General features: G+C 25.9%; 2 protein-coding genes across 11 annotated transcripts in view; both read right to left on the bottom strand.

Annotated features, from left to right (window-relative positions):
* Window positions 1-1798: 1798 nt before the first annotated feature.
* Window positions 1799-23365, bottom strand: part of LOC135922541 (uncharacterized) — a 128408-nt gene continuing 106841 nt past the window's right edge. For 3 of the 9 annotated variants that reach the window (XM_065456923.1, XM_065456925.1, XM_065456924.1), the window contains 7 exons: window positions 22733-22924; window positions 10475-10755; window positions 5237-5266; window positions 4738-5104; window positions 4352-4411; window positions 2511-2785; window positions 1801-2193 (listed from right to left, as the gene is read on the bottom strand). In XM_065456923.1, coding sequence (XP_065312995.1) covers window positions 2122-2193; window positions 2511-2785; window positions 4352-4411; window positions 4738-5104; window positions 5237-5266; window positions 10475-10755; window positions 22733-22924 — 1277 coding nt within the window. In that variant the 3' untranslated portion in view covers window positions 1801-2121. Of the gene's footprint in view, window positions 2194-2396; window positions 2476-2510; window positions 2786-4351; window positions 4412-4737; window positions 5105-5236; window positions 5267-10474; window positions 10756-11658; window positions 11755-22732; window positions 22925-23365 lie in introns of those variants that run through there. The other 6 variants (XM_065456928.1, XM_065456929.1, XR_010570954.1 and 3 more) reach the window with 5 other exon arrangements.
* Window positions 6214-8343, bottom strand: LOC135922542 (uncharacterized). Of its 2 annotated transcripts, none has more exons than XM_065456930.1 (3): window positions 7110-8343; window positions 6654-7007; window positions 6214-6611 (listed from the first exon to the last, which is right to left on the bottom strand). In XM_065456930.1, the coding sequence occupies exons 1-3, from the start codon at window positions 7692-7694 to the stop codon at window positions 6483-6485; spliced, it is 1068 nt and encodes a 355-aa protein (XP_065313002.1). In that variant the 5' UTR covers window positions 7695-8343; the 3' UTR covers window positions 6214-6482. The 2 variants fall into 2 exon arrangements, with proteins under 2 accessions (XP_065313002.1, XP_065313003.1); XM_065456931.1 differs by having other exon boundaries at window positions 6654-6983.

The raw sequence follows: 23365 nt of genomic DNA, 5'->3' as shown, positions 1-23365 counted from the left end.
TTAAAATTTAAAAAAAGTAAGTTCTTTTTAGAAAATTTTGTCACAAATTATAATTATCCATCATCTTTAATCTGAGCTTAAGAAATAAAAATAAATAAATATTTTATCAAGTTTAAGGTTATTTCTATCTATTAACCAAATATTAAATAAAAATAATGAATATAACTGGAGATATAGACATTTGAAATTGGGGTCTATTAAACCCCACCCGAGTACTAAACGTCATTTTTTTCATCGGAGTATTTAAGGGTTAAATTCGGTTACTATACGGATTGTAACACTAACAAGCACAAATTTTGGAAAAGGAAAATTGACATTATTGTTATCAAGATTATCATCTTCTTGCTATTGTTTTAGTGAATATTATCTGTTTTTTAAAATTCCTTGAAAAATAAAACAATTCCGGTCTGGGATTATTCTTGTATAGACCCAGTAGGTCTCTCCAACGAAACGAACGCTAACATCCTCAAGACAAGAAAGCATTTGAAAATTTCGGATGAACATATACTCAGCCCTATTATTCTCACTACCCAAATAACTCCAGATAACATATTTAATCCCATTTATAAATAAATTTTTAAAAATATTTTCATCAATCCAGAATTTTTAAATATTTTGTACTTTGATAATATGCGCATAGTAATAGAATAAATATATGTTCAGAGTACATTAGAGTCCTAAACATTTAAATCATTTATAGCGCACATTTTTATTAATGATTAAATGGTGGCTAATTTATATTATACAAACTTTTCTTTTTTATTGTTTATATAAATTATATTTATCAGGGGAGCAAAGGGATACTAGTTTTTTTCAATAATAAATTATCCTTAATACTTTATAATTTTATGCATAACGGTTCGGACGGATTTCTGGTAAAAATATTAATTAATTTTTATTATTACCTAAATTTAAATCTAATCAAGAAATAAAAAATTAAAATATCTTAAAATATTATAAAAATCTAGCTATATACTCAACAGGAAAGTTTTATTTATAAAAAATCAGGCCCAATTTAATTTATAAAAAATCAGGCCCAATTTAATTTATAATAAAACGGCTTTAACCCAGTCAAGAAAAATATAAAGATTCGGTATTTGGTATAAAGTTTTGGTTGCAGTTTATAAATTTAAGGGTTCATTCCGGTATAATGATTTGTTTCACTATGGATCCCAGGCCTCCCAAAAACTATCTGATAAAGAGGAATTTCTTTTAATAAAGAATATAAGACTAATTCCTATTCTATATAAAATATGTTTAATTTTTATGGCTTGCACAATGCCTGATATTCTCCATAGCTGAATAGGATGATTAAATTTATTCAGCGCCAAAAAATATAAATAAAAGATAGTTAATTGCCTATTAATTAAAAGAAAAACAAATAATTTAACCTAAATTAAATTAAAAATACAGATTAACCCATTTAGTTGAGTTGGGCCTGGCTTTATTTCCATAAAAAACCATACCAAAAATCACGCTAATTTGACCCATCCAAGCAATTTAACATTCCAATATTTAAAAAATTCACAACTTTAAACAATTAAAAATTTCCCAAAAGTCAATAAAGACATGAATTAATTAATATTTTGCAAAAACTGCCTGAAAAATTTGTTCCGATTTTATAATAGAAAGCTAAAATTCAATCATAAATATAAAATATTTATTATATATTGATGTAATAACTTACAAGAGAAAAATAAATTTGGTTATTAAAAATAATATGACAAATTCCAAATAAAATTATGATGAAAATAAACACCGGTATAATAAATATTTTTTTGTGTAAATTTGGGTACCATGAAGCTATGATAATTTTAATATAAATTTTTTAAAGCACTTATAGCCTCGTTTTATTTATACATAATATTTTTAATCAATGACAAAGTATGTATATAAATCATTTTATAACTAATTTGTGTAAGACGAAAAAGAAAAATATTTCTAACATGAAACGGTGGTTAAAATATCTTAAAATATATCTAACATCTAATAGCACCTTTCAATTATGGCGTTAAAAAAATGACAAAAAGATTTATTTTGTTTAAATTAGTTATAACCCAAAACGGATATAAATAAAGGATCTTATAGGCTAAAAAATTCTTTTATCTCTATTCTTTAAAATTAAACGGGCATATGCGCCTCTGTATAAAAATCGTATTCCTCGTCTGAAATTTCTTCTTCTTCCATATCTAGCTGTTTGATATGCATTTTTTATTTTTTATAAAATTAAGTAAATCCTATGGCTGATATTTATTTAAAACAAGAAAATAAGGAAATTAAGTTTAATGAATTTCAAGTTTTTAAAAAAACAATAAAATCACAAATATTTGAGTGATGTACATGGTAAAAATATAAACATATGCATAATTAAATCCCCCAGCCCTTGAATTAAATACCAGGTCAGAGGACTTTATAATATCGATAGTTCTCCAGGTCATAGACGAGCCAAAAACAATATGTAACAATTTCAACGGCCTAATATAATATAAGGAAAATTAAAAAATCGTTACGTAATTGAGTTCTTGTTTAGTAAAAGCCCATCCTAAGTTGTAACGTAGGGGCACTATAAACATCAAAACAAGAGGGAAAAAGAGAGAAAGCGGAGTAAATTTTAGCGCCCACAATAGGGCCAGACAAGAGAATTGGATCATGGTGTACAAATGGATTTTAGGATAGGACACTTTTCTGATGTAAGCAGATTCCGTGAGTTGAGAGTAATACTTGGGAGACATTAAAAACAATTTGAGGCGTTCGAAAAATTGGATGCCGTTTAAGGAAGAAAACCCTTGATAAAATTAATCAAAATACAAGGTTAATTTTGATTTGAGATAACCAAACATAAAAATACAGGTTAAAAAATGGTTTTGGTAAATAGGAGAACTAATGGAACGGTATAATTTTAGGGTTATGGTGTGGCAGCCTTGAAATTAGTGGAATTTTATTACCAATTAGGTATAAATAAGAGAAATAATATTCTTTTAATAAAACCTGCTATTATTCATTTACCAGAAGTATATTTAACCCATATTTCTGTTTGATTTTAAAAATATCCTAATGATTGATGTTTTATTAAGAAATGCTTTATTTGATTAGACCAAGAGTATTCAAAATCTGATGGAAAAAAAATTAATTATTTTTTTATTTATAAAATCTAAGTAAGATATATTATTTACATTGAATATAATTTTCATGTAAATTCACCAACCCTACTTTTTAGTAAAAAAGTTGAAATCAGACTATTCTATTTCTCAAATAATATTAAGATAATAGCCATCTCTATTATATTTAAATTTCACACATTCAAGTAAATATAAGTATTTGGGAAATTAATAACAACAGATTCTCTATACCTATAGTAAATTAGTTCCTTTTAATAGGTTTCCATCATTTCTTTTACCTTATACTAAGATATTTTAGATACTCGTTTCCATATTCTATTGGCGTAAAATGCCCTCATGGATATTTTTAAAATATTGATATTTAGACGAAAAAGGGAAGGCCACCATAAAAATATGATAGGGATAAAATTTATATACTATTTAGGCTTTGATTTTAATTTTATGACATAGAATGGGCCACACGTTGATATTAAATTTGTTTGATTAAATCCAATTCTTAACCATGGCCAGTTATGTAACTTCTCCCTTACTTATAGTACTACCTTACCAAACAATCGTTCAAACCCAGCGTTTAATCTTTTAATTTTCACCGTAACCAATTTATCTTATTTTAGCATCACATCACAAATCTATTTAACTTCTTTTTTAGTTTACTACTACTAAATTATAAAAGCTGCAGCCTGAGATATCAAGTCTCATATTTTAAAATACGATAAAAAGCTAATATTGCGCGAACAGTGTTTTTAAATTTGTTTTTTGCTTTGTAATTTTTTTTTAAATTTTAAGATTTTTTTTAAATTTAGTAAATTTTTTTTTTTTTTTAATTCGACTTTTTTATTTAAAAAAATTTTTTTATAAAATAAATTATATAATTTACAGAGGATTAAAAAATATATATTAAAATGGATACTATAAAAATATATATATTTTAAAAAAAAGGTGGATATATATCATCCAAGAGAAGAGTGAATGCTTAAAAAATTCTACCGGCAAAGAATATATTTTAGTCATTTTATTTTTATAATTCCCCAGTTTTCGGTTATCTTTGTATTAACTCACCCCATCTGTTAGTTTATAAACCAGCCAAGCTTATAGCTAATTTGTAAACTAACTAGGTTATTTATATTAGTTGTGTAAAATGCAAAAAGGTGTTGCAGATAGATTAACTATTCAACAATTGTGGCTTTTGAAGGTTTTGTTACTATTACTCTTTCAATATTAATTAATAATACCTAGGTAGAGAAACACGCCAAACAAAGCTGCAACCGGAATTCGTTGTAATTGAGAGCTACCTATAAAAAATATATTAAAAGGTATAATGTTCTATAAAATTCGTATAGCCATTGACTCACGTTATTTAAGATAAAAATAAGCGATAATATAGGTTCTCACACAATTAGCTATTTTAAATTTTAAAATATTGAATTATCTAGTTGTAAAAGTCCAATAAAAATCACAATATTTTAATAGGAAAATGTATTGATTTTCTCTCTCTTAAAATATTCACCATTCTTTAACGAACGGTATTTAATTTTTTTACGCTCGCTATTTACTTTATTATTTCCGTATCAATATAAATAAGCTGAAATTAAAAATAAAGCAAAATTAAAAAACCTACCAAATAAAAGTGTACAACCAGATATTAAGCTAACTAACAGGGCCGTTAGGCGTTGTTCCCTCACCATGACTATTTTTGGCCTTTCCCCGGGGGCGTTCTCGAGCGTGTTATAACAAGAAAGACATGAAACGTGAGCCAAGGATTGAATAGGTGCGGGAGAGATCCAAGGTAGACCAAAACAACCCATAGCAATCTGAATGAGTCCCACCACTAACAAGTCCAAATGATAACCAGTTCCCTTCCTCAGTTTGCGCTCTTTTTTGTTAACTAGAAGGGCCGTTAGTTGGCCTTCAACGAAGAGAAGTATAAATAACATGGCGGCGGGAAGGCAGGCCAGAACTATTTCTTTGCCAGTCAGAGAGGTAGACTTTTGTTAAAATAAATAAATGTACTTTATTCCTTATGATTGTAATGCTTATAATTTTACACAACTATTTTTTTGAACAAAAGATAAAATTTTTAAAATTATTGCATATAAACTAAAATTGTTAAGGCTTACCATAAAATTAACTAGCGAGTTGCAGCTGCTCTAGAACAAATAAATATAGTGGAGCCACGATATATAATTTTAATTATATTCAGATTTATATATATATTTTCATTAAAATTTTAAATAATAATTTTACACGGAATAAAATATTTTAGTCTGTTATGTCAATTTTTTATTTGCTTCAAACATGTTTTTCAAAGTTATCATTTAGAAACATATAACACCCCCCCCCCCCCCCCCGCAAAAAATAAATAAAAACATCGTTCGCTAAACTAATAATGTCCACTCAATTAGAGGTCGGTGACCTGCTCAGCTCAAACCGGCTCATGGAAACTTTGAAATGGTTTTTCGGTCATGCTCAAAAATTTCTAACTTTTGGCCAACAGTTGTTCTGAGATATATAATAATGAGTGCTTTCTCTAGATTGTCTTCTCTTATGTTTTTGTTTATTCGAGCTTATAAGTATTTTGCACAAGTTGTCAGGCCTGGATAGGGTTTCGGATCAACCTCTACTCTCAATATATAGAATATGTTAGCTAGTTTTCATTTTGAAATTAATTTTAAATACTAGCAGAAATCGAATTAATACATTTTATTTTCATAACAATTACATTTCAATATAAAATTTATAAGAATAATGTGATAAAACAACCTTAAAATATATCAAATTTGGCGAGGAATTTAATCACAAATAACCATGGACTCGACTTATAAGACAATATTTTGCTAGTATAATTTACAATAATGATTTTTAAAAATAAAATTCTGGGAAATCTAAAATCAAAAAGGAAGCAATCAGTATAAATTGTTTTCTAAGGTACCAACAACAATTTAAATGTAATGAATGTCTACAAAAGCTGTCATCGCAAGTAATCTACTGTTTTACATCATTTTATTAGATAAAGGTTTTGGAGATATTATGAAAATTTTGAAGGAAGTCAGTCTTATTTATAATTATATAAGTTTTTTTAGTGATCTCACCAGGGATGCGAACCCGACAAAATTTTAGACCGGGTTCGGTTCGGGTTCGGTTCGGGGTATAAAAAAAAGAGTTGGGTTCGGTTCGGGTTCGGTTCAGGGAAATATTTTTGAACCCGGGTTTGGTTCGGGTTCGGTTCGGGTTCAAGAATTTTTGAGTTGATAAAAAAAATTCTATATTTAAATCATAATAAAAAACTAGACATAAATTTGATATAAAAAATAAATTTTTTATTTTATTTATAGGCAAATATAGTTAAAAATACAAAGCATATAGTCATGTATCAATTTTAAAAATTTTATTTAGACGTATTAGCATAATATCTTCCAAGAGTTGTTCACTCATCCTCGATCTATGTGGTGAAAGAATGAATTTCAAATGTGAAAAAGATCTTTCAACGCTAACCTATGTTAAATGTATTTATATGTGAAAATATGAAAAATTAACTTGGGTTGCAGGAACAGCAAATAAGATTATAGATAAAATATATAATTCAGGGTGTTCCAGCTTAGCAGACTCCCAAAAATGCAAAATATTTTCCTTCTTATCTAATCTTATATAATCGCTAAATCCAGTAATTATTGTTCCAATACTTTTCTCAGAAATCGTTGGCCCTCTTTTAAGTATTTTCTCCTGCCTTTCTTTAAGTTGTATCAATTTCTCTAAATCATCTTCTTGTTCAATAACTTCATCGGAACTAATATCATCAGATAAAATTGGCGTTGTTAAGCTTTTAATTCGTCTCCATAAATTGACAAGATGTTTTTTCGCACAAATCTTATCATCATCACTAAGTAATACCTGTAATATTTAAGGATTTATATTGTTTATATTTAAATATTTCATAAAATAACAATTTTAATATAAATCTAAAATAATTAATTTACTAAGCTTTTAATTAACCTTGTATCTTGGGCCCAGGTATATGGCAGCTAAGAGAATTTCGTTCTTTATAAACCTTTCTTCTCTGTTCTTAAGACAAGAATATAGTAATTGAGCAAAATGGTTTGGATTTTTTTCCAGTTCGATGCAGCATCTTAACCATGCTGCATAAAAATCTGTCAGTGTTAACTGTTCAGATTGGAATTGTTTGGTTGCGATTTTTAGCGGTTTTAAAATTTCAACAATCGTTATTATCTCTTTCCAATCTTCAGTCAATAAATAATCAGATTGCTCTGTAAAAAAATCTTCGATATTGGGTTTTAGTAAAATCAGCCTTTCTAACATATCATGGGTTGAATGCCATCTGTGGCAATCTAACACAGGCTTAGGGAGTTTCATATTTTTTAATAACTTTTGGTAAGTGGGATGTCTTAATTTTAAATTTAGGCTCCTAGCTTTTGCAATGGTTTCCACAATAGGTGATAATTTTATAGCATCTTGAAGTGCCAGCTGAAGTGTGTGCACACCGTACACTATAAATCGGATAGGATATAATAGTTGATAAAAAAGTATTTTGTATATCATCAATATCATATTTATATACATTTACATCCATATTTTCCTCATCTGCTGATTCACTCCTTATATCATAATCAGTTTCAGGTTGCAGGAACTTTATAGCTCTTAAAAAATTACAACCATTATCAGAAGTAATTTTGTATATTTGTTGAATATTAATTTTAAATTTTAGTAAAGTTTTTAATATATTCTCTTTTATATATTCTCCTGTACATCTCTCTTTCAGCTCTACAATTCCAAGAGTCCTCAGATTTATAATGGACTTTGATATAAATTGAATATTTACACCAAGAATTGACCTATCTAGTCGTTGAACTGCATCAACTTTTAAACTTATTAATTTTCCTTCTACCTCTCTCGATATTTTGTCTCTAATTGATTGGGCTGTTTTATTAATAGTTCTGGATAAATTTTCTTTGTTTATAACTAAATTGAGCCCAGATAGGAGTGGATTTATAATTCTTTGAAATCCCGAATCTTCAATAATTGATAAAGGCCGGCCATTTACAGTAACAAGTTCTAGTATAGAACTCATCAAATCATTAGATGATATATTTATACTTATATGCTTTTTTGGAAAAAAGGTTTCTATATTAATTTTAGGTTTTTTTGCCAATAACAATTCCTGATATTTGGTTTTTTCATTTAAATAATTTAAATATTCATTGTTGTGATTTCTTTCCAGGTGTCTTTCTAAATTTGACAAGTGATTACCAGACATTTTTACTTTGCAATATGAACATATTGATTTTTTTTTCTATTTTATTAAAGGTAAAATGCTTATCAAATATGACTTTATCTTTAATCTTAAATCTATAAAAAGAGAACAATTTTTTTAAATAGCAATGATTTCAGAATTAAAAAAGAGATATTTATAAATTTAATTTCATTTATAATATGCACTTCATTAATATCTTGTAAAAATTAAACTAAACCAAAAATAAATGATTAGCATATATAAATTTTAAAATCATTTTAATAAGTTCACAAAAACTGCCCTACATTTAACAATTTTTAAGTTAGATGTTTAGAATTTTTTAAATTAACAATATAATAATTTTTACTTTGATTTGTTAACCATTTTCTTCTAATTAATAATCTTTAAGAATAATAAGATAAAAATTTAAAAATAAATGGCGTAAATTAATTCAATTGTTTAAAATTTTTTAACACTCCAATAGGAATCGAGAATAAATTTAAAAATGGCATAAATGAATTAAATTGTTTAAAATTTATTAAGACTTCATTTAATTGGAAATTTGAAAATATAATATTTGTATTTACATATATTAATATATGATTTTAAATAATACACTGAACCCGATTGAACCCGGGTTCAAATAAAATTCTTGGGTTCGGTTCGGGGTTTTGGAAATTTTATAAATGGGGTTCAGGTTCGGTTCGGGTTCAGAGTTTTTTTCTAAAAACCCGGGTTCACTTCTCCGGGTTCGGGTTCGGTTCGAATCCCTGGATCTCACTATAGAAATCAACAAATTACATCATTCACATTAATTACGATTAGCACAAGGTGGGTTTACTCCAAGGCGGACTGGTAATGTTTAATAAAAGTGCCATCAATTTATCTTGTCCTATACTTGCTATCAGCCTATTTTTATATAATTTTAATTTATTAAACTTTTCACAATTTTCTTGCGTAAATAATAATGTTAAAATGTTTTCATATATAAGTTATTGTATAGCGCTGAATCTTAGGCACATAATAAGCATTGATTGGCACTATTTATTGTTATTATCTTGTATTTTCCCATTTTTATTATCAGACTATTCAGCTCACTAATACAAATAATATTATCAGTATTTTTATTTATTTTGATGATTAATTTTTGTAAAGACGACAATTCAAGGCGTAATTCGACACTGGCTATATTTGGCAACCAAAAAACTTTTGATATTTATTTCACTAAATACAAATACTAAAATTCGTCGTGCCTCCGATCAAACTACTCAATTTGATCAAATTTTACTAGTGGTATGAATGGTTGGAAGTAGTGTTGTTAAAGGGCTCGTTTTGAGCCGATTTTTTAAAAAGGTTAACTCAATATTTTAGCCAGAAAAATATTTACTGAGCCTCGAGATTTTGATAATATATGTCTAGACCTTTGTTCCTTCTATGAGCAAAATCTTCTAGCTTGAGTAATATTTTTCTGGGTAAAATATTGAGTTAGCCGTTTTTAAAAATCGGCTCAAAACAAGCCGTTTAACAACACTACTTGGAAGTATTACTAAATTTTAACCTAGGCAATTTCTTAAAAATAACCTGAGGTCTCTGAATTGGATGTGATCTCGCTAAACCACATATACGGCCTGACCCCAGATTTATATTTTCAGACCCGACCCGGATATATTGAAAAAATTAATATATGGTCCGGCTCGTGTACCCGAGGGTTTAGGGCCGGGCCTGCAGGTAACTGAAATATATACAATCAAGGCAGATAAGCAATATCTGCAACTATGAATTCAATAATCATCAGTTTTACGAGGGCCTGAATACAAAATATTATTGAACCTGTTAATTTATCATCAGAAGATGGCCTCAGGTCCCAGAGTATAATTTTAGTAACTTGGTCCATATATAAATCATTTCGAACCCCTCCCTCCCCCATTCCTCCCAAAGAATTAAATTGTTTTTTTATAAAATAATATTCCGTATTGTAACTAATTAGGTAAGTTAGAAAATATAATTTAAATTAATTTAATAATACTTCTAATAGTTTAAAAATGAGAAATAAAAATTATTAAAATGGAATAAATAATCAACAAGAGATGATAATTTTTTTTTATAATACTTGTCCGAAGGGGTTAACTAACCAGGCCCTACGATCCGGTAAAGTGGGAGAAAAAAGTGAGGCGGCAAATTGATAGAGCTTCACCTTTGTTATTTTTTTGGCAGATTGAGGGGATATAACGGTGACGATCTTTCGTTCGCCGTGTAAAGAAGAGTGCAAATTGAGTTTTTCAGTGTAAACATTATTCCCGACCAGGTAGGTATCGATGCAAGTCATTACTAATAATGCTAAGGGGGGACCGAAATCACCCAGTGTTCTCCTGAGACTGTGAGGAAATATGCCTTAAGTTGAAATAGAAAATTTAGTTTATAGGTGAATATAACAGGGCCAGGGATTTCATTTCAATTTTTATGATTAATAAAAACCCAGATCAAAACCGAACCGCGAAACCGATATTATTTACTAAACCTTACCGAACCCGAAGAGTTAAAAATTTCGCCAAAACCCGAAGCTCCAAAATATTGGATGACCCGATTTGATTTTCAATTGTTTTAAAAATGGAAATAGTTAATATAGATTAATATTAAATTTAATAACTTACAACATATTTTCGTTAAATTTGGGAAGCATTTGTGTATTGTTTATAACCATAAATTAATATATTCAATATTGTATCTTAAAAAAATTTAATATTCAAATAATATGTATTTTATAAAACTTAACCTTGTATCAATTTTGTAATCAATTTATATTATATTTTTAGTTTTAAAATTACTTGCTAACTTATATTTTAATTATTTATTTTGTAATATATATATAACCTTAAATTTTATTAGATACTATCATGATAATCAAAGGTATTACTATAATTGTTATAATAGTAGATATAATAATAAAACAATTATTTCAACAAAGAGTATATTTGTAGAATCAATCATAGAAATTAATATTATAACAAGAATATTACTATAATAAGAGTCAAGAATATAAAGGTTAATAGATGATGTATTATAGGGTAGTTGTTCCGTAACCTGCAGCAATCGCAATTATAAAACATATACATAAAAAACATAAATTCATACTATACGAACGAGATAACCTAAAATATAATTTGTATAGTAGTGAAATATAAATTTAGAGATTAAAAATAAAAATATAAAAAATGAACCTAAAAATATAAAAATCAAAGAATAATTAAAAGATAACAAAATCAATAATTATATTAGAAAATTTTGTCAGAATACGTTTTAAGCGATATGGAGACATCAGTAAGAGACATTGACGTATCCAGGAAGGAAATCCCAATTAGCTGACCTTCGGCCGGGTCATATTTTTGAGTTCTTTTAAATTAAATAAAGGTTATAACCCAATTTTTATTTATTTTAAGTTAGGTATATTATATTAAATAAATTTTTTTTTAAAATATACAATTGAAATAAAGTTTAGTTTTATTTTTTTTTTATAAAATTAGCTTAAAAACTAGCCTCAGCTTAAATTCTCATACAATATAAATAGAATAAATTTTTTTTATTGAAAATACTAATTATTGAGTGTGTATAAAATATTGACTAGGAAAATTTTTAAAAAATTAGTTTTTATAATTTCTTATCAAATACAATATTATACAAAAAATTTATTAAATACTATAATTATAATGCGATTTTTAATTTTCGTGGGAAATTTGCCAATTCATCAAGAATTTTATTTGTCGTTGGAATTAAATCTCTGTGGATTTTAACAGAGCTAACCCATTTAGCCGAGATTCGGAAGTAGTATTTTGTAAATAAGTTTTGAAAAAGGTCCTTTCATTTGTATGTTATAATAGGCAAACATGCAAGAATATTAAACAACTTCAAAATATTTGGAAATTGAGCCAAGGTTTCCTTACACCGATTAAGCGCATCAATAGCATGCTCAAAAACAAACAAATGTAGTAAATATTTATACCACAATTCGAATTCACTGATTAAATTGATTTCAGTATAAATATCATAGGAATAAAATTTTGCTAAACATTTATTTTTACCAATAGTGGCATCAGAAAACGAAAAAGGGTCCTTAGGTAATAAAATTTGAAGATTACTAAAGACTTGTTTTTAATCTAAAAACCGTACTTTAATTTGCGATAAAAGAGTATCTAAGAACGGGATGAAATTGGATATTTTATAATATTCTTCAGTTGAATCAACATTTATATTACATCAATTGCCTAAGTGCTGGACGAGGTTTAATTAGTGTTATATCATAATATTTAGCTTTCGATGTCTAAATAAATATTATGAAAATATTCATCAACATTCATTCTTATTTACCTGTTCATATACATTTTGTTCCAAATCAATAACCTGAACCAAATCGAAATTTGATTTTTGTAAATTTCTACAAAGTAGTGGGCTATAGGAAAATAATTTATTAATGCAACTAGCAGCAAGGATAAACTCTGATTGATATTGCAAAATTTTGACGGGGTAGGGGGGGGGGGTAAATTTTTATTAGCTTAAAATGTATTTAAGAAAACAGTCAAATTTGCGATAGGGGGGGGGGTGAAATCTCTCCCCTATTGGTTACACGCCTGATCAGAGATATTATAAGAATTTTCAATAATGTATCAGCATCTAAAGAAAATAAAATTAATGAATAAAAAAATAAATGTAAAGAAAATAAAGAGATTATTAGTGAAAAAACTTATGAAATTATAAATGATGATATTATAAAATAAAATAAAATTTTAGTAATTAATTAAATTAGTGATATCAAGAATAATGATAGTATAATAGTAGACAAAATAACCAACTTTAAAAAAAAACGATGAAACTAAAATAGAAGAATCATTTACAAATAAAATTTCGAAGATTAAAAATCTAAAGCGATTATAACTAAAAATATCTTTAATATAAAAAATAAACAATCACATTATGGAATAATAAAAAATCAGCATATATATAAATCATCATCTATTAGATTTATCATTCCATTATTCAATGTTCTAAATTATTCATTCCAATCAATTTATTCAATCGAATATTATGCAATTTAATCCATATTTCAATTATTCCAATATATTATAATAAGATGATGATAATAACAATTAAAAAATGATAATGATAATTGATAACTTGTTTTCTTAAAAAGTCGTTTTCACCCGACTCCAATTCAGTTTGTAGTGGACTAACTACTCGAGTTTGAGTCAACTAGAGGACGACTATTTCAAATGAGTATATATTAACAAACAACATTTGTTCTGTTCTTTTATTGTATATTTTTACTTTAGATAACCAACTTAAGTCGTAAGTTGTGAGAACAGAACTTCATGTAATATTGGATTCAGATTCGCATCAAATTTATTGAAAAGATAACTACTATTTTATTTATACTAAATAACCTTAAGATATAATATCTATAAAGATGGTAAAATCATTGGGTTAAATAATATTTTGATCGGAGAAAACCCTTACTCCATTTCAATAGAATTGATTTTAAATCCTAATTCAAAATCCTATGAAGACGCAGCCTAAGGCGTGACATTAGAGTTTTCATTTAGCTTGTAACTCGCTTTTTGGTTAGTGACTGTCAAAATAGATGGATGAATTAATATATAATAGGTACTAATCAAGTGATAAATATTGGGGCGACTCAAATGATTAAATATATTCTTAAAGACTGAGTCCCCTGTGCATGGTTCTTATAAAATAAGACATCGAGCAAGGACAGGGTAGCATAAAAAATTATATTCCTATAATAAATTTTCTAAAATAAAAAATTTAAACCCAATTATTCTCTTGTAAATTAAGAAATGATATATTTAAATTTGGGGTAAAAAATGTATGATGTAACCGAAGGAGAGGGGGAGGGTTTGCATGTTCTTGTAAATATAATTTTAAGCTAATAAAAATTTACAAATGTTTACAATAAGGAAGATTTCAAAAAATAGTAAAAGCTAATAATTTTTTAAAATATCCATTAAAATTCATTTAGAAAGAAAGCATTTAAAAAAGTGAAATCAAAATTATTTTTAAAAAATCTAATAGGGCCAAAGGCCTAAAATAAGTGGACCTAAAAATCTCCAGTAAGATTTATGGGGAAAACTTCCACCTATAATAGTGCTCCCTAGGACTGTGGCGATATTAAATATCGGATCGATACTGATATTTAGCGTTTTCCAAAAATATTGGATCTGCCGATATTTGTAAAAACTAGTGCTGTAAACGTTACTACAAAAAAGAAACGCGTTACCGTTACTCGTTACATCTGAAAAAAGGAACGTGTTACCGTTACTCATTACCTTTTCAAGAAAGGAACGCGCGTTACCGACTTTTCAAAAAAGTAACGGGCTACTCGTTACTTAAAAAAATTAAATATATACAAAAATAATATTTATTTTTTTCTGACAATATATAATAAAATAAAACTTTACAAAAAGAATATATAAGATTGTTTTATAAAAAAAATATTCATATATTTAATTATAATATTAATAAAATTATACAAAAATAATATATTATAAGATAACATCTTTATGTAACAATTTTTTATTTATTTTTAGCAACAATTGATTTCAAAATTTTGATCAGACAATCATGAGCGCTTAGTGCTTAACATAGCTGGTTGAATAATGGGATGTTATATATAGTATTTGAATAATAGATAAAATCTATAATGAAATTCTCTTTAAAATTTTTGTTATTGGATAAATCCTGGCTACGCCACTATTTCATATATATATATTATTTAAACAGTGTTTTTTAAAATCACTATTTTTTATTCTTTAAATTTATTAACAATTATAGTCAAACCAATAGCAATACTAAAACAAAAAATAGAAGATATAATAACTCAATATAATACTTAGAACCAAAACCAATATTTTGTTAATCTTGGGATTTAAATGTTGGTTCCCAGCCCAATACTGTAGTATAATTGCTTATATTTAGGGCTGTGCCGATCCACATATTTTTCACCGATCCGATATTGCTTCAAACCCGACCCGATACTGATATTTATATTGATTTTTCACCACCCCCCCCCCCCTTTGAATCAAATGTAATTAAGAAATCAATATTTTTTATGCAAAAAGTTAAATTATGCATTTAATTTAATTTTTTTATTTCTATAATTAAGACTATAATTTACAAAAAAATATTTTTGATAATATATCTATTTTATTTTGGTATGAATTATAAAATTGTATTTAATATATAAAATTATAATATATTAGATTTTTTAAAATATACGAGCCTCTAGATTTTCTGGCAATAAGCTTTTATGATATGGAGTATCTTTATCCCCTGCCGTACTGAAGGTAAACTCAGATGATTTCGCAGATAACGCATTTTGCAAAATTATCTTTGTCTTTTTCAAAAATATTTCCATAATGTAGATACCATATTTGAAAATATTCTTTTATTTAAAGTTTAAATAATAAAATTGGCGTTATTATTTAAAAAGATTTAAAATAATTAAAACTTTGAGTGTTCCTTTGTATTTTAATAAAAAAACTTTTAAATTCTATAAATCTATTTTAAAAAAGAATAAAATTTAGAGGGTGTTGTGCATTTGCATTGTTTAAAAAAAAATTAAGAAAATATATAATGTAAAATAAATATACAAAACATAAAATAACAAAAAAAAAGGAAAAGTAAAAGATCGGATCGGTTTTTACAGATATCGGATCCGATATTTTTGGAAAACGCTATATATCGGTGCTGATCCGATCCGATATTTAATATCGACACCGCCCTACTTATATTTTAATTCCATGATTAAGCTTTTCAAAATATTATGAAAGAATATTGCAATGTAAAATAATGATATATTAATTTATCTTTTTACCTTCAAATGCTTTTTTAAGTTTGAACTGCTAGACATTGAGGTTGAAATATTTGTGTTGGGATATAATTTATATATACAAAGTGTAGACTTGGTACCATTAATTTTCTTTATTGGTTTAAAATATATTTCAATTGGGGCCAGGGAAGGGTTAAATCATCTTCATCTGAAGAAGTAAGTACTATGACCATAATATTTTTAAATAAGCCTTTACTTATTTCTGTAAGAATAATAATATCATTATTAACATTTACTTTGAATTTTGATTGAATATTAATTTCGACAGAAAATTTAACAACGAGAATTTAAAATAAAAATAAAGGAAGTGGTATGAATTAAAACTTGGCTTAAATTATTTATATTAAGAATTAAAAAATAAATAAAAGTAATTTTATAATTGTGTTTTTCTTTTTGTTGATATTTTTAAGAAAAAATATAAAGTAACGAGTAACTTTTTGCGTTACCGTTACTCAAAAAAAAAGAAACGGGTTACCGTTACTCGTTACCTCTAGAAGAAGGTAACGAATGGTGTTCCTTTTCTTCAAAAAACAAAGTTACTATTCTGACGTTACTTCACAGCACTAGTAAAAAATCGATCCGATCTTTTTACTTTTCTTTTTTTTTAAACAATGCAAATGCACAACACCCCTTAAATTTTATTTATTTTTTAAAATTAATTTATAGTATTTTAAAAGTTTTTTTTATAAAAATAGAAAGGAACACCCAAAGTTTTATTTATTTTAAATCTTTTTAAATAATAACGCCAATTTTATTATTTATACTTTAAATTAAAGAATTTTTTTAAATATGGTATCTGAATTATGGAAATATTTTACAAAAGACAAAGATAATTTTGCAAAATGCGTTATCTGCGGAATTCTAATTTCATGGGGAAAAATAAAGAAAAATTCATTTTAGTACTACCAATATCGGTAAACTTTTTTTAATTATTGTAGAAAAAAAAAAATTAAATTAAATGCATAATTCGACTTTTTGCATAAAAAAAAATTAATTTTTTAATTATATTTGGTTCAAGGGGGGTGGTGATAAATCAATAAAAATATCGGATCGGTTTTGAACCAATATCGGATAAGATCGGTGAAAAATATGTGGATCGGCAGAGCCCTAGTGCTCCCCTTCCCCGTTAAAAAAATCCTGGATTAATATATGGCTGAAATTAATTTTATTGTCTATATATAAACAACTCCCAAATAAAATAAGTGATATAGTAAAAGTAAAAATAATTTAAGCAATAAAATAAATTAGCAGTCTGGCTGGTACCAAGTTAAATATAATAAAGTAAAAGAAAAATTAATTTAAACCATAAAATAAATTTGCAGTCTGACTGGCACCAAGCAAAATATATAAATAAAAAATTTTATATGTAATATTATAACTTTCTATATTTGAATAAATTCGGGTCGTGCAATCAGTTTTTATTTTTATCTCGTATTTATATTTTCGGGGTAAATTATAGAAAATTCGCTTAGCATCGTGCCGGCTAATGTTGTTACTGAAGTTAATTTTAGGTCGTGTAAACTAGGTTCCTAAACTCAAGTTATGAACTAGAGGACGAATATTATTTTAAGTTCAAAAAGATTTTTGTACATATTTTGATTTGATAAGAATTTTAAATCTTCTTTGTAAATAAATATTTTTCGAGGAATTCTTTTGTGAATTTTATTATAAATAAACAATTTTTTAGGTGAAATCTTTTATAGTTTATTTATTTATCATTTTTGTAAAATTATCTATGTTTTTAAGAATATTAAATGAGTTTGTTTTAAAATATTTATATTAAACTTTTTATGTTCTTTTTAAGGATACTATTTTAATGTGACAATTGTCAGAATTTTTTGACACAAAAGGGTAAAAATATAATTTATATTGTATGTAAAGATGTTAAATTATAAATTCAATGAAGATGTACCTGACAATTGTCATAATAACATGTTAAAAAAATTTAGTGAATATGTACCTTAGATAAGTGGAAAATCATATTTTTAGAGTGTTTTTAATTTTTTTGATGTAAATGGGTTAAGCTAACATGTTTAAATAATATTTCAGTGAAGATGTACCCTAGATAAGTGATAGTCATAGATTTCATAATTTTTTTGAAGCCAATGGGTAAAAATATAAATTGTAAATATGTCAAATAAAATTTCATAAAGATGTACCATAGAAATTTGACAATTATTATAATCGTTATTTAAAGTTTTTTTGACGTAAATTGGTAAAAATATAGATTGTAAACATGTTAAATTAAAATTTCATGAAGATGTAGCATAGAAAAGTGACAAATGTCATAATCGCTATTTATAAAGATTTTTGAAACAAGTGGGTAAAAATATAGGGTAAACATGTTAAATTATAAATTCAATGAAGATGTACCATATAAAATTGACAATTGTCATAATCGTTATTTAAATTTTTTTGATGTAAATGCTAACACGTTTAAATAAAATTTCAGTGAAGATGTACCGTAGATAAGTGACAATTGTCATAATCGTTATTTTTAAAGTTTTCCAATATTTTTTTGAGAAATCATTCAAAAAAAGATATTTTATTGAAATAATTCAGAAAATTGCCAATTGTCACAATCTACTTCTTTAACTTTCTTATTATATTTTTGAGAAATATGTTGGTAACATTTAGAGAAACAAAAAAAACGACAATTTTTATGCTCATATTCGTTATCCCTTTTATCCTGCTTAAAATTTGATAAAATATACAAAGTGATTACTAAAGAGGGTTGTGACTCATTTTAAATTATACTCCTAATGGTCAAAGTTGCAGATATGCAACGGTTCAAATTCCCTATATGTAATAATTTAAAACTAGATTTTAGTTAAATTTAAAAATCATTTTTATACCATTTGTCTATAATAATACATTAATATATTCGATATTTTATCTTAAAAAGGATTCTTTAATACTCAAATAATATATGTTATTTTATAAAGTTTAACCATATATCATTTCATTTGTAATCAATTTATATTATTAGTTTTATTACTTGTTATCTTAATCATTCTAGTAACAATCATCTGTTTAAATATTCTTGTATTTTAGTAATTTGATGGCCCCACTAACCAAGTTATCGTGGCGAAGTATATTGTATCGCCACGAATTCACGCTAATTGCAAGTTTACCCATAAAAAATTTATTTATCCTTATAAATAAAATTTGAATAGAAGGCAATTTTGAAAATATTTCAAAAGTAAGGCGTCAATTATATTTGTTTGTGCATTAATAATAAAAAAAATAGTAAGTTGCTCTATGTATAAGCTTTAAAGATAAATTATAAAAAAATGTGGTACTCTATATATATAATTATAAAAAGCTTGTATGCAAAAAAATTCGAGTTTGTTTTTGAAGGCTGATAGTGCGCACAAATTGAACGTTGCAACGCAGCGTTTTAAAACGCAAACAGTGCATTTTAAATGCATTCGTTAAAATTGAGCACATTTTTCATTTTAAATTATTTTTTAAAAGACAAACTTGCTTGCGTTTTTTGAAACTTTTTAAATTTTGAAGTGATAAAATTCTTCTAAATTGTAAGAATAATAATTATTAAATAATATAACAATATTTTTAGGACATGAAACGATGAAATTACAGAAAGGTTTGCAGAAATGCTGAACTCTTTTTCATGAGAAACTTCAAGTATCAGCTGAATAAGGAGAAAATAGGAAAACCTACTTAATTAAATATTCATGTTATTTATTTTATTGGTAAGTTGATAATAACTACTTGGAAAATAAAGAGTAGGGCTGTGCCAATCCTCAAATTCTGTTCTGATGTTACTACAAAGCCATCCAATATTGATCCAAAATTTATATTGATTTAACTTATATTTGAATAAATCCCACAAAATATTTTACTATTCTTAAAAAATTATTTATTCTCATTTTCATGTAGAACTCTTAACAACAAAAAAACCTAAAGTACTGAATGAATTTAATAGGTTAATAAATGTTTTGGAAGAAAGCCCAGCTGTAAAGCTAATTTATATTTTATTTAGGCATTTTTTGAATAGCCTTGTAGAGGAAGCTGAATCCTTAAGCTATGAGAAGCAATTTCTGTTTAAAACAGAGGTTATAAAATATTTATATTATCTCAAGACAAATGATATATCATCAGAACCTATATCATCACAGCCTGGCAATGATTCTCCATTAGACATTTTTAATAGCATTATATAAATTATTTATTTTTTATAAAAATGTATTGTATGTATTTTGTATATTTTTAATAATTTTTTAATAAATAATGTTGTAAGATATTAGAATTGATATTATTTTAAGTTTAAGGTTCATTCCTCAAGATAGAGGCTGTCCATATTAAGATTTAATATATTAAATAAATTTTTTTTAATATTCAATCTATTTATTTATATCATTTAATAACATAATTGTCTATAAAAATTAAATATGTAACACAATTTAATATAAAATATTTTCATAAATAAATTTAATACAATATAAATATAAAAATTTTTATATTTGTCTCTAATAATTTTTGATTCCATTGAAGTAAAATTATTTTCTCTGCTAGGTAAGTAAGGTCTTGTAGTGAGGTTTATCATTGTTGTATCTAATTTGGATGATTACATAAAGCAGGCAGATCAAGTGTTTGGTTCACCAACTATTAATATATTTTTAAGATATAATAAAATTAATATAATGTAGCCTCTATATTTCTAAATACTCTACCATCATTCTGCTTTCCATATGCTCCCACATCTATATAAATAAATTTCCAGTTAATATCTGTTAGGGCTAACAGGTTAATTGAAAATCTATGCTTGCAGTTAAAAAATTGTGAGCCACTATTAAGAGGGCTCTTGATATAGATATGTTTTCCATCTATAGCTCCAAAACAATTTGGAAATCCTGATTGAAGCAGGAATTCCTGGGAAAACTAAAGATAAGTAAATATTAATCTTGATTTATTATAATAAATTTACTCTTTCCCAATCATTTTTATTAGGCCTAGGGATGTGAATATGTACAGCAGCTTCCAAATTGCTGTGCACACTGATTTAACAATATAAGCTATACAGGATTTTGAAATCCTTGAGCTATAAGCAAGTTGTGCAAATTATACACCATAAATACCTATTATATAAATAATTAATAATGAATTAAATTTATTTTATCTCATCTTGTATAATTATAAAATTGAGAATGTGTTAAATTGCCTTTATTATTAATATATTCAGAAAAAAGATTTCTTTTAACATATATTTGAGATGTCTTGCTCCTCTTCCTTTCTTTATTTTTTTTAATGAAATATAAGGCAAGTAATTTTTTTTGTTATAAATTTAAAGGTTTCATATTAAAATTAGACTTAACGCATCAATTTAAACAAGGCTGCGTTTACGTTTTTATATATGCGTTTTGAAACGCTACGTTGCAACGTTCAATTTGTGCGCACACAAACTGAAGAATATTATTTTTTACAAACCGAACCTGAACCTTAAACCATTGATTATATCTGAACTAATATCTTTGCTGCGGTTGAGACCCCTGAAAAACCTCCCTCTACCGATATTATACATTATACAGATAGAAAGGTAAAAAAAGAAAGATATAGAAATTAGGGTTGGCAAAATTTGTGATTTTTTTAAAAATCGCGATTTAAACCAAATACTAAATTCAATTAAAGAAGTTACAGATTTTGAGTGAAAAATACATAATAATTTTTTTTCCTTAGTATAATATTTCTTTGTAAATAAAAGTTAATTTTCTTTTAAACAATTAAATTCAAATACCAAACATGAAAAGTTGTAATAGACAGTAAAAGATAGGTATAAAAAATCAATCTTAATTTTAGCATCTAGATTTTGGAAGATATCATGATAATTTTCTTATAAAATTTAAAAAAACAAATAGAATATTATTTTTTAAATTGTATTGTATTATTCTAATTAGTTAAATAAATCTGAAGTTTCTGTTATTTTTACTAACTCTTATAAGTCTTTATTTTTATAGACTGCAAACCCTAAACCCGAATAAGGTTCAGAGATATTCCACTGAACCAGAACCTTTTTTAGAAGGAGAGTTCACAACCCTGAATTTAACAAACGAAATTATTTTATTTAAGTTAAATAATTTCTCACTATATTGAGATTAGAATTATACAATTAATAATGTAAAAATTAAAACAATAAAATGCAAAATAAATTAGTATTTTATATCTAATAAGTAATGATGATTAATTGTAAAATTTAGAATTTTCGTATAAAAATTATTTAATCCCAAAATAATCTAAGTCTTTGCCTTTCTTAATATTAAATATTTTGATCAAATTTAGTAAATAGAATTTTATTTAAAATATTGATTTAAATCACTGATTATTTTTAAAAAATCGGGGTAATTTAAATCGTAATTTAAATTAAATTAATTTTTACTGGCCAACCCTAATAGAATAAAAAATAAAGCTCAATAACAAAACACAACAACTATTTAAATCACTTGCGTTTTTTACCCAATAAAAAGTATCTATAGCTAGCAATAGTTTCCCGGCTTCCATTATCAGAACGCCAGGCTTTGGCACCTCTGTCAAACACTCCACTGAGCCCTTTCATCCACCCAACTTTTTTTCCAGCATCTTCCCTAACATAAGTGCCCAAATTTTGATCAAACACGTAACTTTCTCGTTTATTCAAATGTGGGTTAACTAAAATATTTATAAATTTTCAAAATAAACTAGATTTAAATTTTTTTTAAGTGCTCGAATATAATATGGAAGTAAATATTTATTTATGTTATAACCAGGGACTTGGAAAAATTATCGCTTCCAGAAGATTCATGAAACTCTCCAGAATTATTATGTAAAATTTAAATTTTTTATACATTATTATAAATATAAAATTTATAATGGTTCATTCATGAACATGAATATTCATTCTTCTCTTTAATTCCAGTTTGCTTCAGATAACAATATTATTAAACATTATTTAATATCATCAAAACAATTTTTTAAATCGTTTAAATGTTTTGTTATAAAATCAACGTTTTAAATTTCAATGGATAATCTTCTTTTAAGTAAGTGTTGAAAGGTGTTTTTCGAGAAAATTCATATTAACACCATCGCATACATACAAATGATAATCATTAG

This window comes from Gordionus sp. m RMFG-2023, chromosome 1 (assembly GCF_954871325.1).
Source record: "Gordionus sp. m RMFG-2023 chromosome 1, tfGorSpeb1-WG-v2, whole genome shotgun sequence".
Taxonomy (NCBI): Eukaryota; Metazoa; Nematomorpha; class Gordioida; order Chordodea; family Parachordodidae; genus Gordionus; species Gordionus sp. m RMFG-2023.
The sequence above is the reverse complement of the archived record's forward strand: the minus strand, read 5'-3'. Positions and strand labels throughout refer to the sequence as shown.

What these genes read in the sequence shown, in the direction of transcription:
- LOC135922542 (XM_065456930.1), bottom strand. Translation starts at nt 7,694, where the DNA reads ATGTATATAAATATGATATTGATGATATACAAAATACTTTTTTATCAA. An exon ending in ACCTGGGCCCAAGATACAAG is followed by an intron (nt 7,008 to 7,109) that starts GTTAATTAAAAG and finishes TAAATATTACAG; the next exon opens with GTATTACTTAGTGATGATGA. An exon ending in TTGCTGTTCCTGCAACCCAA is followed by an intron (nt 6,612 to 6,653) that starts GTTAATTTTTCA and finishes CATTTAACATAG; the next exon opens with GTTAGCGTTGAAAGATCTTT.